We start from the raw sequence: 15,701 nt of genomic DNA, 5'->3' as shown, positions 1-15,701 counted from the left end.
CATGCATTAGATGTGCATGAATAGAGCGCTTCTATAAGAACCAATGGTTTCCTATAGAAGTGTTCACATAAAGAGATTTTAGACGCGCTAAATACTCGCACCAATCAAAGATAGGACATCCGTGGATACAATGCCCGCATCTAACGTCCGTGCTGCGTGAAAAAATAGGACCTGACCTATCTTTGGTGCGAGCTGCGCAGGAGTTTCCATACACTCCTATGGGAGCAGGAGTCTATGGAAACTCCTGTGCAGGAAAAGAAGATTTGTGCTGACCGAGGGAATACCCCGCTGCTTACAGCCGGACATATAAACCGTGCTGCCCAGAAGCACATTTTAAATGTCCCGCTGTAAACTCCTGTTAGTTCTCGTGGGGATGAGGGGGACTATCCCCAGCAGTGAGGGGCAGTAGGGGACTCCCTCCACCTCTCTCCGCAAGGGATTTCCCTATACAGTAGTGGGGAATGAGAGGGGGCGGGGTTACGGGGCTTCCCTGAGAGAGTGTGTGTGTGTGTGTGTGTGTGTGTGTGTGTGTGTGTGTGTGTGTATGTGTGCGCGCGATCCCTTTCCTTAAAGAGGCACAAGACTGTTTCTAAGCTCAACTCCTCTGTTTTTATTAAGAATATTCCAGCATATAATAATAGATTTGTTTCGGCACCGTTGCGCCCCTTCCTCAGTATTTTAGCTGGGGACACACAGCCAGCATTGGTGTGCTCCACTCCTCAGTAAAGAGAATACACCAGGGCTGGCTGTATATCCCCAGCTAAAATACTGAGGAAGGTGCGCAACGCTTCCGAAACATGTCTATTATATGCTGTATTAATTCTTAATAAGAACAGAGAAGTCGAGTTTAGAAACACGTCTCGTGCCTCTTTAAGAAAAGGGATTGTGCCTACAACCACTTTATTCCTATATTAATTCCATGTATTTGCACGTCCTCCTAGGAGAGTGTGACATTTCGTGGACTGGCTGCACCCTTCCGACTCATCAAGAGTCCATCAATCTCACTCCCATATATAGAATAAGGGAGGAGAAAATAAAATAAAATTTTTAACCCAAAAACATCACCGCAAGAAGCTTCCTGTCCGCGTGGGCCGATACTCCCGCAGAATGATTCGCATCTAGTGAAATCCATGCCATCATGAATTGCTGTGGTTCTAAAGCAGGTCCAACGCATGGCTAGATGGGGGTCTCTAATAGAGTGGCCATTCAATGTCCTCCTCTGCTGCTGCACACTCTCCAATTGCAGTTAATTTGGAGGAAGGAATTACACCGTCCTCTTAGATGCTAAATCTCTGCCAAGTCATAAAGTTTGGCAGTCATAAGATTGTGCTGAGAAGTATATTTGTCACGCTACGACTTCTAGAATTAGCGGCTCTGATGTCGTCATCACTTATTACTTGTCAGCGCAGTAAATCAGCAGCAAGCCATTAATTTTTTTTTCCAAATTTTGTCTTGGCCGTTGCCTCCAAGTCATGAACCCTTTATATAAATATTGCTATTAAGTCCTTGTTTCTAAGATATATGGTATCCAAGGTTCGTGAAAGCAGTAGGCCCTGTTCACATGGTGTCGTTGCAGCAAGGATTCTGCATCCAAAACCTCAGGGCAATCGGCACCAGTTTAACATTGTGTTGAATACTATGGAAATCGGTGCTGTAGTTCTTGGCGCAAATTTTTACCAATCCTGAAATCGGCATTGACGTGTACATGTTAATTATTGGTGTGGCTTCTGCATGAAGATTTGCCCCATTGACTGCAGCTGAATCCGTGTGTATGGATGGATTCACATAGAAATCTATGGCTCAGCCTCGGAGTTCTGTTGCAGATTAAGGGTGGATTCAGATGACCGTATATCGGCTCCGTTTTCACGCCGAGCCGATATACGTGTCCTTGTCTGCAGGGAGGGGGGGGGGGAGGATGGAAGAGCCAGGAGCAGGAACTGAGCTCCCGCCCCTTGCCACTATATGCAATAGTAGGGGGCGAGACTGGGGTGGAGCTAAGTCCTGGCACTTAGCTCCGCCCCATCCCACCTCTCCCATTGCAAATAGTGGCGGGGAAGGGGCGGGAGTTCAGTTCCTGCTCCTGGCTCTTCCATCCTCTCCCCCTCCCTCCCTGCAGACAAGGACACGTATATCGGCTCGGCGTGAAAACCGAGCCGATATACAGTCGTCTGAATCCACCCGTAGGTATCAGATCAATATCGGGAAAATTCAATATGGATGCAACTGTATGAATGAGACCTAAGAATTCTGGTACATGTCCACATGCAGTACTGTGCAAAGGTTTTAGGCAGGTGTAAAAAAAAATGCTGCAAAGTAAGAATGCTTTCAAAAATAGAAGCGTTAATAGCTTACGTTTGTCTACTGCCAAAATGCAAAGTGAATGAACAAGAGAGAAATCTAAATCACATCAATATTTGATGTAACCACTCTTTGCCTTCAAAACAGCATCACTTCTAGGTACACTTGCACACAGTTTTTGAAGGAACTCAGCAAGGAGGTTGTTTTCAAACATCTTGGAGAACTAGGTACAGATCTTCTGTGGATGTCTGCTTGCTCAAATCCTTCTGTCTCTTCATGTAATCCCAGACAGAATCGATGATGATGAGATCAGGGCTCTGTGGTGGGGGAAGATCACCACGTCCAGGACTCCTTGTTCTTCTTTACACTGCAAATAGTTCTTTACTGCTTCACTGCTACCTGCAGGCACTCATTATTGTACCGCTCTGCAGCCCTACTGCAAACAAAGTGGCTTCTCTTTTTGCCTTCCTCTGGATCAACAAGGGGGTTGAAAGAGGCTGAACTAGATGGACGTTGTCTTCATTCAGCCGAACATACTATGTTTTCTGTTACAGCCAAATATTTCACAATTTGACTCATCAGAGCTGCCATTTTTCTGCACCCCAATTCCTATATTTTTGTGCATGGTTGGGTCGCTTTACCTTGTTTCTATGTGAAGGTATGGCTTTTTGGCCAGAATTCGTCCACGAAGACCATTTCTGGATAGACTTCTCTGAACAGTCCCACTGGTTTCTTCCAGTTCTGAGCTGATGGCACTGCTGGACATCTTCAGATTTTGAAGGGAAGTAAGCCTAATGTGTCTTTCATCTGCTGCACTAACTTTCCTTGGCCGACCACTGTGTCTATGGTCCTCAACATTGCCCGTTTCTTTGTGCTTTTTCGAAAAAGCTTGAACGGCATATCTTAAAACCCCAGTATTCTGTGAAATCTTTGCCTGGTAAGACCTTGCTTGTGCAGTATAACTACCTTGTGTCTTGTTACTGTGCTCAGTTTTTTGCCATGGTGTATGATCTGTGACATGAAACTGTCTTCCGCAACCTCACCTTTGCAGCAGAGTTGAGCTGTTTCTTGCCCAGTTTAAGCCTCCTACACAGATGTTTGTTTCCATTAATGACTGTTTCAACCTACATATGAAAATAATGATCATTCGCACCTATTTGGTTAATGATACAACTGACTATAATCCTTTAATATCCCTAACTTTGTGCAAGTGACATCATTGAGTCCATCTGACATTACATGAAGAGACAGAAGGTTTGAGCAAGCCGACATCCATAGAAGAATTGATACGGCTTTGAAGGCGAAGGGCGGTTACACCAAATATTGATGTGATTTAAATTTCTCGTTTGTTCATTCATTTTGCATTTTGTTAATTGACAAATAAACTATTAACCCTTTGCAATCCAGTTTTGGACTCAGTGTTTCCTAGGGGGCTTTCTCTTTCTGCCATTATACAATGGGGCCATCTGCTGGCTATAGCCAGTACTGCGGTATGGGACATGCTGGAGAGGCCCCTGACAACAGAGCGGCCAGTAATCTACAGTAAGAATACCCTGCTGGACGTCTTCCGACATCGGAGCTGTACAGCTTTCAATCAGAATGTCTTTAGACGTCAGACAGTGGATTGGAAAGGGTTAGCACTTCTATTTTTGAAAGCATTCTCACTTTGCAGCTTTGTTTTCACACCTGCCTAAGACTTTTGCACAGTTCTGTAGATTCTGACCCAACTTCACTTTTGTTATTTCTGCCAAGCTCTGAACATTCCTTTACTTCCAGTCGCCGCCGGCTCTGACGCCGCTTCTCTCTCCTCACAGGCTCTATTCTGATTATCTGTACTTTGCTATTGCAAACAAGTCAGCCGAGGATTTTAACGACAAAGTGAACGAGTCCCTGCAGATGTTTGAGAGCTGCCTTCAAGCTTCTTCCCTGCGTTCCTGTGCTTACAATACCACCTTCAGCAACACGCTGCCGGTAAGTGCCGCCCCCCCGGGGACCCTCTGTGTACACATCCAAGGCCACCGACATCTGTTCTAATCAGTACCTGGGGAATACCACGCATCTGCTACTCCTTCCAGCCTCGCAGCAGAGCCGTCATATTCCCGGGATGTGCATACAACAATTAATTAGAATATCCTATTAGTATGAATACAGCGCTGCTCAATGCGGGTTTCGGATTTTTAATAGGCTCAGGCTGTTCACGCTAGCACCACGGCATCCTTTATATAACAATTCAATAACCGCTATGCTGGACAGATAGTTGATGGGTAATAAAAAAAAAAATCCTGTTATTTGTATAGCGCCAACTTATTTCACACTGCTTTCAGGTAATTTATTTAGTATCCCCAACAAAGCTGGGTACTCATTTTACCAACCTTGGAAGGATGAGTCAATCTTGAGCTGGCTACCTGAACCATACAGGGATTGAACTCACAACCTTCTGGTCATGAGCGAGAGCTTAGGACTGCACTTCTGCTGCCTTAAAACTCTGTGCCACACAAGGCTCTAAATGCCCATGATCACGAGTACAGGGGTCCCGAGCCTCCCGTTTCTCCTCACTGCACAATCGTAGTGACGTGGAGGAGCGCCGGACAAACAATTTCCATTGGCCGCGTAGATGCTGAATGAAGTTGCAGGGCTCATGCTCAACCGCCGCACCTTTCAAACTCTTCCTAACCCCCCCGTTCCAGTGAGAAGGAATGGTGGGTTTAGGACTCTTGTTCTAGTGATCGTTGGGTCCTCCAGTGATAAGACATTTATCACCCACGATGCAGGTGATTGATGTCCATTATGGCACAGCCCCCTTAGCATCTTCCCGCTGCGGCTCTTTCATTTTTTTTCTTTACCACTTTCAAAAATCATAACTTTATTTTACCGGTTACATATAGCTACTTGAGGGCTTGTTTATTGTGGGGCGACTTGTATTGTTGCAGTGGTACCATTTAAAGTACTAGATAATGTGTTGGAAAACTTCTAAAACTTTCTAATTCAAGGCAAAATGAAAAAAAGCATTTTTGAAGGGTTTTGTTCTTATGACATTAATGATGCAGTAGAAATGACATCTTTATTCCATGCCCAAGTCATGTTGGTACAGAATGCCACAATATTTATTGGGGGTCAGACACACTATCTTTTCTCCTTAGGGAGAGCACCTAGTCGGTGAGGAGGAGACTCAAAAAGCCATTCATGCTCCTCTGGGTAATATGCAAATAAGGGAGATGGAATAATACCTCCACAGTGCCACCTATTGGAAGGCAGCATTTCTTCAAGCCAAAGTTAGACTCCTTCCAATAGGTGGGAGGTATTATTCCATCTCCCTTATTTGCATATTACCCAGAGGACGATGAATGGCCTTTTGAGTCTCCTCACGCACTGTCTAGGACAGGTGCTCTCCCTAAGGAGAAAAGATAGTGTTTCTGACCCCCTTCCCAGGCCTCTCACTAGCAAAGCCAGACTCCTACTGTACACTGATGAAGGGCAAATGCTCTGAAACAGCTGTCTGTACATGGAGTCTGGCTTTGCTTTTAATTCCTAGTTATTGTTACATGGCTTGTATAAAGAGTCTAACTTTGGCTTGAAGGAGTGCTGCCTTCCAATAGGTGGTGCTGTGGCGGTATTGTTCCATCTCCCTTATTTACATTGTTTATTGGTGGATGGTGTGACCGTCGCTATGCCTGGTGGTTGTGGAAGAGAACCGATCTGTCGGACATGGCAATATTTAAATTGTTCCTCCTTGTAATTACGTTGCTGATGACGCAGTTCCCTAATATACTGCATTTACAGGCATTGCAGAACACGTCTACATCTGTAGGGCAGCACTGCAGTACCTGATATGGGAAGAGATGATATGGACCTTACAAGTCCATTATAGACTCTCATATATAGAGACGTCCTCCCAACTGCTTGCATCGACTCCATGTGCTTTTGTTATCGGGAAGACCGTATCCACCTATTGAAAGCTCCATTATAGTCAGAAGCGGGCTGTGCGCTCAATGGTTATTAAAATCCCCCCCCTCCCCCCTCTCCTTGGGATGAATGCAGCTTGCTAGACTGTTTCTTCGTTCTTGCAGTCCAGTATTTGGCATTTCAGCTGTGATTGTTCTCACAGAGATCCGGTATGGAATGCATTTCTCGTAGGTTCATTTTAAGTGCACTGGGATAGCAATCTGCCTTGGACACCATACATCTGTCTACTGAGACGATTCTCCATATACCGTCAGCCGGTATTCTATCCATCCCTGTACAATGTATTCCATAGAGCTTTGAGGAAGGTCAGTTAGACTGTGTTCTCCATGGGAGCAGCTGATTACATTGTATTCCGCAGCAGCCCATGCGAAGACATTGCAGCTGAGTGCAAAGTCCAGACCCCATGCTGAGATTTGCAAACAGCTGCTGGAGGTGCATTTACACGCAAATGAGGTAATAAACTGCTAATGGCCATTAGTGACCATTAGCAGTTTATGTAAAATGATCGCTAAAACTGTCAATCTTTCAATCATTTGAAAGATTGTCTTTGCGTGTAAATGGGCCTTAAGGACTTAGAACATAAAGGAGAGGTTAATGGATATGTGTATCAGGACTCAGCTTTCTGTACAACACCAACCACCAGGGAATGTCAGATTAAGAAAGGCGTCTAGTTGTAAACTATATAGTTTATTCTCAGGGCAGGTCATCAATAGTGAATTGAAGGGGGTCTGTCGCTCAGGACCCCCATTGATCAGCTGTTTGCTGAGACTAGCAGGCTCCTGTATTGAGCTGACTTTTGCAGGAAGCAGGCAGCTCCATTCTTACTGCAGTGGCCAGGCATGGTATTGCAGGCCAAGTTCCCATTCACTTTGATGGGAACTTAGCTTGTAATACTAATCCTAGCCACTGCAGGGAGAATAGAGCTGTCTGCTTCCTGCAGAATTTCTCACTTGTCTGAGTCACTTGGTTTATAGCTCACCTAAAAAGCAACTGACTGTCAGTCTGTTGAAACAGGCAGTCACTCATCTATGAACAACTGCCTGTTTTCTCTGAATGGAGAGGGGCGGAAGAGATCTCCAGTGCGCTCCGCCTTCATTCAGTAAGCCATCATCGCTCCTGTGTGTAAGCAGAAGAGTGATAATCGGTGGGACAGCTGACAGTCCCGTGTAAAGGACCCTAACTGCCATCTGCTTACTAGTGCATCACATTAAGTAAGTGATCACAGCATGGTTGTATGTGCAGTTATATCGCTGCTCCGTGACGTCAGTGCCTGCATTTCTCTCTTCAAGGGAATTTGTGGAGAACCTTGTAAATCCTACTCTACACAGCCCGTAGTCAGGTGGAGAGGGTTCAGTGTACCATTATTGCTCCGGCGCATGAGCACCACCTACCGTAGACACATCTGTTCTGCTCATGTAGAGGAGTCATGAAAGGTTTTCATCGCTGCTCCTTTATATCGTCTACACAGTCATAACATTACCTACTCTTGTATGTGTGTCCTACAGAGAGGCTAATGGACCTCGGCGAATCCAGTTCCGTATTCCCTTTTTATCCCCCTTACACCACCTGGTGACCTTATGTCCTGCATATAACTGTATGTTACCCTATTCAGGATTTACTGTTTATAAGGACATTTATAAAACACATTTAATTGCAGTTACATCTACACTTCTTTATCCTACTGTTAAGGCTATGGTCGGTAAATCTGTTCCTGACAGTCAAAATCTGAGCAGAAATTTGGAATCCGCACCCAAAACTCTGTAATAAACAACATTTTTGTAACACAGTGTGTATAATCTGTTCCAGTAACAAAAAAGTTTTAGAAGTTTTCTAACATTCAAAAAGAATGGGACAGAAGTTAAGCTGATTTCTTCATATATGAACTGATATACAACAGCCGGAATAACCTGAAAAGCTAGAAACGCGTTTTTATTGCATAGATGACCAATGTGGGCACCATGGGTGATACAGCAGATGTCATGCCAGTAGTCCGGTTCTGCCCAGACGCCATCTGGCATTAATTGATTCGATTGCAGTGGAGATGCGTTGTGTTTAGCTTGTCTGTTGTCACCAACGGCCCCCACATCAATCATCTGTAAGGTGCAATGAAAACTTGAAGAGTTCTTGTATCTTTTCATGTCATCCAGGCTGTTGTACGTCACTTCATGCATGATGAAATCCTTTTGAATCGCCTTGTACACAGGCGGAGGTTCTACTTTGGTGCTAATTAGAGATGAGCGAGTATACTTGCTAAGGCACATTACTCGAGCGAGTAGTGCCTTAGCCGAGTATCTCCCCGCTCGTCTCTAAAGATTCGGGGATCGGCGCGGGTGACAGGTGAGTTGCGGGGGATAGCGGAGGGAGGGGGGGGAGAGAGAGGTCTCCCCTCTGTTCTTTCCCGCTGCTCCCCGCCCCCCGAATCTTTAGAGACGAGCGGGGAGATACTCGGCTAAGGCACTACTCGCTCGAGTAATGTGCCTTAGCGAGTATACTCGATCATCTCTAATGCTAATAAGACTATTCTACAGTTGGCTTGTCCTGTTTTGCAGGTCCGTCTCCAAGTTGGCCTCTATGTGGTATATTTATGGGACTGGTTGTCGGTGTTTGATCTGGATCAGTTTCTTATACTCCGTCTGGAAGACCATGCAGCGAATATCACACAGAGCATGAGGCTGGTGTACAGATTTCTTAACCTGGGTGAGTCCTGCGCTTTCTCTAGTGGGGGTAACCTCAATCAGGGCGGATATATCATATGTGCATCCTCTGCAGCTGCACAGGGGTCCAGAAGGAAAGAGGGCCCAATGTAACTTTGGCCCATCTGTTATTGGGATATAAGGGTCTGAGTTTACGAATTTCCTGGTGGGCTGTTAGTAAACTATAGGGGAGGTGCTACAGTATGGGGTGAGAGATGGGAGCGCACGGGGCCGTACACTGTTCTTCCACAGGGTCCTGTGTCCACCATTGCTCAAGTTTTGGCTCTTGCTATATCTGTAAATGCACTTTAGAGAAAGGTTGACTGTCTTGTATGGGGGCCTCACAACTTTACCCTAACAGATGATGTCGGAGGAAAGAAGGCTTGGGCACGTTCAATGTCAACACCAGATCCTCTTGCTTGCCCTGGAGATAAGCTCCTGCCTGGTGGCGGCTTTCTCTTGTGTGCCATTATAAACGTTTGACCACATCTAGTGTTCACGTATGTGAAATCATCAGGGCTAGTTGCTGCTGGCTGAACACATCAGAGCTATAGATGGTATATGGGCAACTTAAGGCGGAATCTGACGTGGACTTTTCCGTGTAGATTTCGCATGTAAAACCATAGCAGTAATTGGTGGCTATTTTGCCACGGATCTGCATTTGCCCGCTCAATGGGCAAAGTGTGCGGGATTCTGGTGCGTTTCCATGTCACTTCTTGATGGTGATATACGCAAAAACACAGTAAAATCCTGTACGTGAATTTTGCCCATTGGCAGGGCTACATCCGTGTGCAATTCTGCAAAAAAACATGCAGCAGAATAGTCGTGCATTTCCGCCGCAGTTTTACAAGTGGAGGCTGCCATGTGAACATACCTTAGGGCAGTGGTGGCGAACCTATGGCATGCGTGCCAGAGGCGGCACACAGAGCCCTTCCTGCTGGCACATGCGCCGGCGGCTGCTTACCATGTCACAGTGTGCACTTGGGATTAGCGCCGCTAGCGCTGGGTCACTATTACTACTGGGACCGCTATGGGGGTCACTATTACTACTGGGGCCGCTGTGGGGGTCACTACTAGTACTGAGGCCACTGTGGGGGCCACTATTACTACTGAGGCCACTGTGGGGGTCACTATTACTACTGAGGTCGCTGTGGGGTTCACTGTTACTACTGGGGCTACTCTGTGGGAAACTATTACTACTGAGGCTGTTGTAGGGGTCACTATTACTACTGGGACTGCTGTGGGGGTCAGTATTACCACTGAGGCTGCTGTGGGGGTCACTATTACTAGTGGGGCCACTGTTGGGGGTCACTATTTTTACTTGGGCCACTGTTGGGGTCACTATTACTACTCGGGCCACTGTGGAGGTCACTATTACTACTTGGGCCTTTGTGGGAGTCACTATTACTGCTGGGGCCGCTGGGGGGGTCACTATTACTGCTGGAGCTACTGTGGGGGTCACTATTACTACTGAGACCACTGGGAGGGTCACTATTACTACTGAGGTCACTGTGGGGGTCACTATTACTGCTGAAACCACAGTGGGGGGCACTATCACTACTGGGGCTACTGTGGGGGGGCACTATTACTACTGCAGCTACTGTGGTGGGTCACTATTACTACTGGGCCAGCTGTGGGGGACACTATTACTACTGAAACCACTGTGGGGGTCACTATTACTACTGATGCTACTGTGGAGGTCACTATTACTATTCAGGGGGTCACTACTACTACTACTGAGACCACTGTGGGGTCACTATTACTACTAAGACTACTGTGGGGAACACTATTACTACTGGGGCTACTGTGGAGGTCACTATTACTACTGAGGGGGTCACTATTACTGCTGAGGCCACTGTGGGGGGTCACTATTACTACTGGGGAGGTCACTGTTACTGCTGAAGGGGTCACTATTACTACTGAGACCACTGTGAGGGTCACTATTACTGCTAAGGCCACTGTGGGGGTCACTATTCGTACTGGCGCTTCTGTGGAGATCACTGTTACTGCTGAGGGGGTTACTATTGCTACGGAGACCACTGTGGGTGTCACTATTACTATTAAGAACACTATTACTACTGGGGCCGCTGTGGGGTGTCACTATTACTACTCAGGGTACTGTAGGGGGGGTCACTAATACTGCTGAGGCTTCTGTGGGGGTTACTATAACTGGCGGGGAAACTGTGGGGGACACTATTACTACTGAAACCACTGTTGGAGTCACTATTACTACTGGGGCTACTGTGGAGGTCACTATTACTGCTGAGGGGGTCACTATTACTATTGAGGCCACTTTGGGGGACACTATTACTGCTGAGGCCACTGTGGGGGTCACTTTTAATTTGGGGTATGTTTACACGTTACAGAATGTCCTCAGGATACAGAAATTTCCGTGGCAAATTCCGCAATATTTCCGTATCAAAAAAGCAGTCAAAATCTGCACCCTGTCTATTTTGAAGCGGCCCGGTCCTTTTTATAACGACGGGGGTACAATCATATGTCGTGATAAGCCCCGCCCCTTGACGTGTTGGCACTTTGCTATAAATAAGTGGGCTTTGGGTTGTAGTTTGAGCACTCGGTCTCTAAAAGGTCGCCCTTAGAGATGAGCGAGTGTACTCGCTAAGGCAAACTAGTGCCTTATGTAGGAGTGTGAGAGAGAGATCTCCGCAATCTGCAATGTAAAATGCCTCTTAATCTGCCGCTGCAAAACCCGCATGTCTACATGCAGCTTTTCATGTGGCATTACAGGCAGATTGTAAGCTTTTTTCAACTGCGCATCGAAATCCCGCAAGGTAGCCATGCAGATTTCGGTACAGAATTTTCGGCAGGCCTGCTAATTCCGCTGAGCCCTGGCAGAATAATTCTGCCTGTATGGAAGCACCCTAGTAGGACTGCATCAGGTTCTCTCAAAGTGCTTCATGACAGTAGAAGAACATGACTGCTTTACTCCAGAAACAGCACCACTCCTGTCCAATAGGCTGTGTCTGGTAGTGCAGCCTCATTTGCTTAAATGGCACGTAGCTGCAATACCAAACACAGCCTATTGCCAAGAGTGGCGCTGTTTCTGGAAAAGTTTTATTTTACATTTTTTTTCTCTTACCATCTGTAAGTGTTTGAGCAGCGTTGACCTTTTTGTACAGCTATTATTTCACTTCATCCAATTAAACTTTTTTTTATATTGGCCGAGTGGAAAATTTGGACTGTGGAATGAGATAACGATGTGAAACAAATGTTCTCACTCGCATGATCAGATTTGGGTTGCCAGACAGAGAGGAAAAATGTAACATGTAGGAATTGGAGATCTGTAAATTGCATTAAATAAATGACCTTTCATGACTTGCAGGGCCTTTGAGTGAAGAACAAGAAGCTTCGGTAACGCACAAGCAAGCCTCCAACAGCCGTCGTCCTGAAGACTGCAGCTTGGGTCCAATGCTTCCCCACACCAGGCAGGCTCTGATTGACTTCTACCGGCCCTACAACCAGAAGTTGGCTCAGATGCTTGCAGACAGCGCTTATGTGTGGGAGGCGTAGCAAGAAATAAACCGCTGCCTTGAACTTTTTTCTCTCTGCTGCATGGCCAATTGCACGTACAGGGAAGCTCTGACATCTAGTGGCCTGATGTGGGAATTGCATGCATCAGACATTAGCAAGGGTTGACAGCCCTCTAGTGTTTAAAATGCTGGAATTGCAGTCGCAGAAATGTGCCAAAAATTGCCAATATGGACTAACACTGATGTAAAGGCTCGGGTGCAGCATTGGCCTCCTTGTAAAGGGCGCACTACTTATTTAATGAACTCGTAAACTAATTTATGGTAAGCATAAATGGACTGTTAATGAAGTGAAATGCACTGAATACAGCAAGGACTTAATGAAGCTGCGCTTGTTAGAAAGGGCTCGTCTCATGCCAGGATGCAGCTGTTCTTAACTCACAGAAACCTATTTTTTCATGCTTCATGTACAATTAAATTAATATTTAAATTGGGTCTTGTGTTTTTTTTCTAGCTTGGGACGTTTTCTGTTATATTGCTATAAGGAAGCATTTACAGCCTTTGGTCCTAGCTTGCGTGCTAGTACAGTTCTAACGAGGGGAATTCACGTATAGATCATAATCTGGTCCCTGAGCTGTAAAAGTGACCTCTCTCTGGCTGCAGCAGGAGCCTCCCCCCACTATCATATAGCACAACCCTATAGAGAAACCCTAACAACTTCAGCTATCTGTCAGACAACAATACACAGAGAATAGGGCAGATTGATTTCAAAGGGTTTGTACACATCTCCGTATTTTGCGTGCATTTCGCGTGCGCAAAAAAACACAAAACACTGCATGCCCTACTTTTGTGTGCAAATGGGTCTCCCTAGAAGTCTATGGCGTGTGTGCAAATGTGAAAATCCTCGCCGGTGAAGTCCCATGCCAGCTTTGGAATAGCATCTTGTAGCAACAGGGACCCTATCATACAGCCTTATAGGTTTGTCATGTGCTGCCCGTGTATATGATGAACAACGCCTACAGATGTAGCAAAGGTTAACTTGTTGCAGAAAGTTAGCTTATCTTAAGGCCTCTTTCACACAATCATAAGGAAAGTTTATTGGAAGTGGCCTCCTTCGGCTACAATATATGCATGGAGCCGTCATTCATTCCAGGGACTCTCAACGTGAACCGGTACTTGAAGCTCCTGCAGACGATGGTGAGATCCTAGATGATCTGCCCCATCGTAGTAGGAGGCCACTCCAAGAAAGCTTTCCTTACTTCAGCCATAGCCGTAGTCCCATGGGATGGGGAAAGCGGATTTCTGCTTCTCACATGCTACTCTTCAATGTTGCAATTGGGTTTTACTTTCTATCTCTTACAGGGGCCACAACACAAATATGAAATCCCTGTCTCTGGGCTCCTGGGAGCCCATGCGTCATACCATCATGTAGCGCATCCATGCTTTCCTATTCAAGTACGCAAGAAAATAGAGCATACTGCATATTTATTTTTGCGCAAATGAAGTACCCTCATGTGAAGAAACCCATTTAAATAAATGGGTTCTATTCACTGTGTCGCCTCATCTATGATATCGCACTCGTCTGTGTGAAATTAGCCTAAGGGTGGTTTCATACGGGCAAGAAAATCATGCGATTTTCGCCTAATGGGAGAGTCAGTAAAAAAGCAGATTATAAATCCAGTGATTTGCAATGCTTTCCTTCCCATCTGCGATGTTTTCACTGATGTGATGTTGAGAGAACAAAAAATCGCGTCATGCTCTATCTTTCTGCGTTTTGCGTTTTTTTTTTTATCTTCCATGTTTCCCTATGAAGCATCCTTTTTATCGCATCACAATGCATCAAACTTGCGTTACAATGTGAGTTTAATACTAGAAAGTCCTATTGACCTTCACATTAAAAAAACGTGCGATTTTCTCACAGGTGGCAGCAATGCGAGATTAATCTTAAAAAAAAAAGCATTGCTGACGCTCAAAAATCGCAGGAACAAAGATACGATACTGCCGCTATTTTCTCGTGGTGAAATCGTGATTGCCCTGTGTGAAACTAGCCTAAGGGCGCCCACCCACTGGCGTTTTTTTTCCTTTGCGTTTTGCGTTTTTTCTCAAGAGCAATTAGTTTTGAATGTGTTCCTGTCCACTGGCGTTTTTTTTTTCGGTCCGTTGCGATTTTTAACATAGGAACTGTCAGTTGCATATGTGTCCTTATTTTTCTCGTAATGCACCCATGAATGTCAATGGAAATGGCGCGAAAAAGCCGCGAAAATGCCGTGAAAACGCCGCGAAAAACGCGCCGAAAACGCTGCGTTTTTTACGCACGGAAATCGCAAACGCCAGTGGGTGGGCGCCCTAAGAGTTGCAAGAAGGTATGAAAACCAAGTGTGTAATACCAACAATGGCCACTAGGTGCTGCACAGACACTGAAGCCTGGATTGCACAATGTAATTGTTGCATCACAATGCCAGAAAGAAAGAAATGCTCGTTATTTTGCTTGTGCTAAATGATAATTACAGGCTTTTTCTCTCCTTGGTAAATGCCTGCATGGCCGTGAATTTGGGGTTTTGTTGTTCTGCATCTATTTCTATCGGATTATGGCTGTTTTGATTTAGGCTAAATTGGAGAAAAATGTAAGGATCTGCAGCTGCATTGAGTTGTGTCGCCCTACATGGCATCCCCTGTTCACATTGCCTATTAAGGCTTATGAATGTCATAGAGCGGAGTGCACCGCTGATCGCCTCAAGCCCCTGATTATATAAAGGGGTCGGGCATCTTCGCACAACCCCTTTAAAGGGGTTCTGACACGAATCAGATGTTTATGCTTTAGCAGCCATTGTTCCCTGGTCTGCCTAATGGACACAAGGAACTCACGATCAATGGCTGCTAAAGCATAAAAATCTTATACTTACCTTTTGTTCCTGCTGTTGTTGTGCAGCAGGGTCATCTTCCAGCAGGCTCCTCTTCATCCTCCGATGAGCAGCCCCTCTCCGGGAATCCGCGCATGCGCAGTGGAGAGGTGCCCTGTGACAGCAGTCAGGACGGGTCGCGCCTCCACTGCGCATGCGCAGAACTCCGACTTCAGCCAGGACGGACGGGCTGCCCACAGCAAGCACTGCTTGTGACGTGCTTGCTGTGGGCGGCCCGTCCGGTCACCTCGGAAGTGGCTGACGGACGGAGCAGAGCAGGAAGCGGTCAATTTGACCGCTCCTGCTCTGCTTCTAGAAGCCACCGAAAAAGATACCCGACGGAGGGGGCATGCCTGGCG

At 46.0% G+C, this 15,701-nt stretch overlaps 1 protein-coding gene across 2 annotated transcripts in view; it reads left to right on the top strand.

Annotated features, from left to right (window-relative positions):
• Positions 1 to 12,937, top strand: part of CHST15 (carbohydrate sulfotransferase 15) — a 53,139-nt gene extending 40,202 nt beyond the window's left edge. For both annotated transcript variants that reach the window (XM_066601165.1, XM_066601164.1), the window contains exons 7-9: positions 4,113 to 4,269; positions 8,811 to 8,958; positions 12,298 to 12,937. In XM_066601165.1, coding sequence (XP_066457262.1) covers positions 4,113 to 4,269; positions 8,811 to 8,958; positions 12,298 to 12,485 — 493 coding nt within the window. In that variant the 3' untranslated portion in view covers positions 12,486 to 12,937. The remainder of the gene's footprint in view (positions 1 to 4,112; positions 4,270 to 8,810; positions 8,959 to 12,297) is intronic.
• The last annotated feature ends 2,764 nt before the right edge of the window (positions 12,938 to 15,701 follow it).

Source organism: Eleutherodactylus coqui, chromosome 4 (genome assembly GCF_035609145.1).
Source record: "Eleutherodactylus coqui strain aEleCoq1 chromosome 4, aEleCoq1.hap1, whole genome shotgun sequence".
Classification (NCBI taxonomy): Eukaryota; Metazoa; Chordata; class Amphibia; order Anura; family Eleutherodactylidae; genus Eleutherodactylus; species Eleutherodactylus coqui.
Note: the sequence above shows the minus strand (reverse complement) of the source record. Positions and strands in the feature narration are given on the sequence as shown.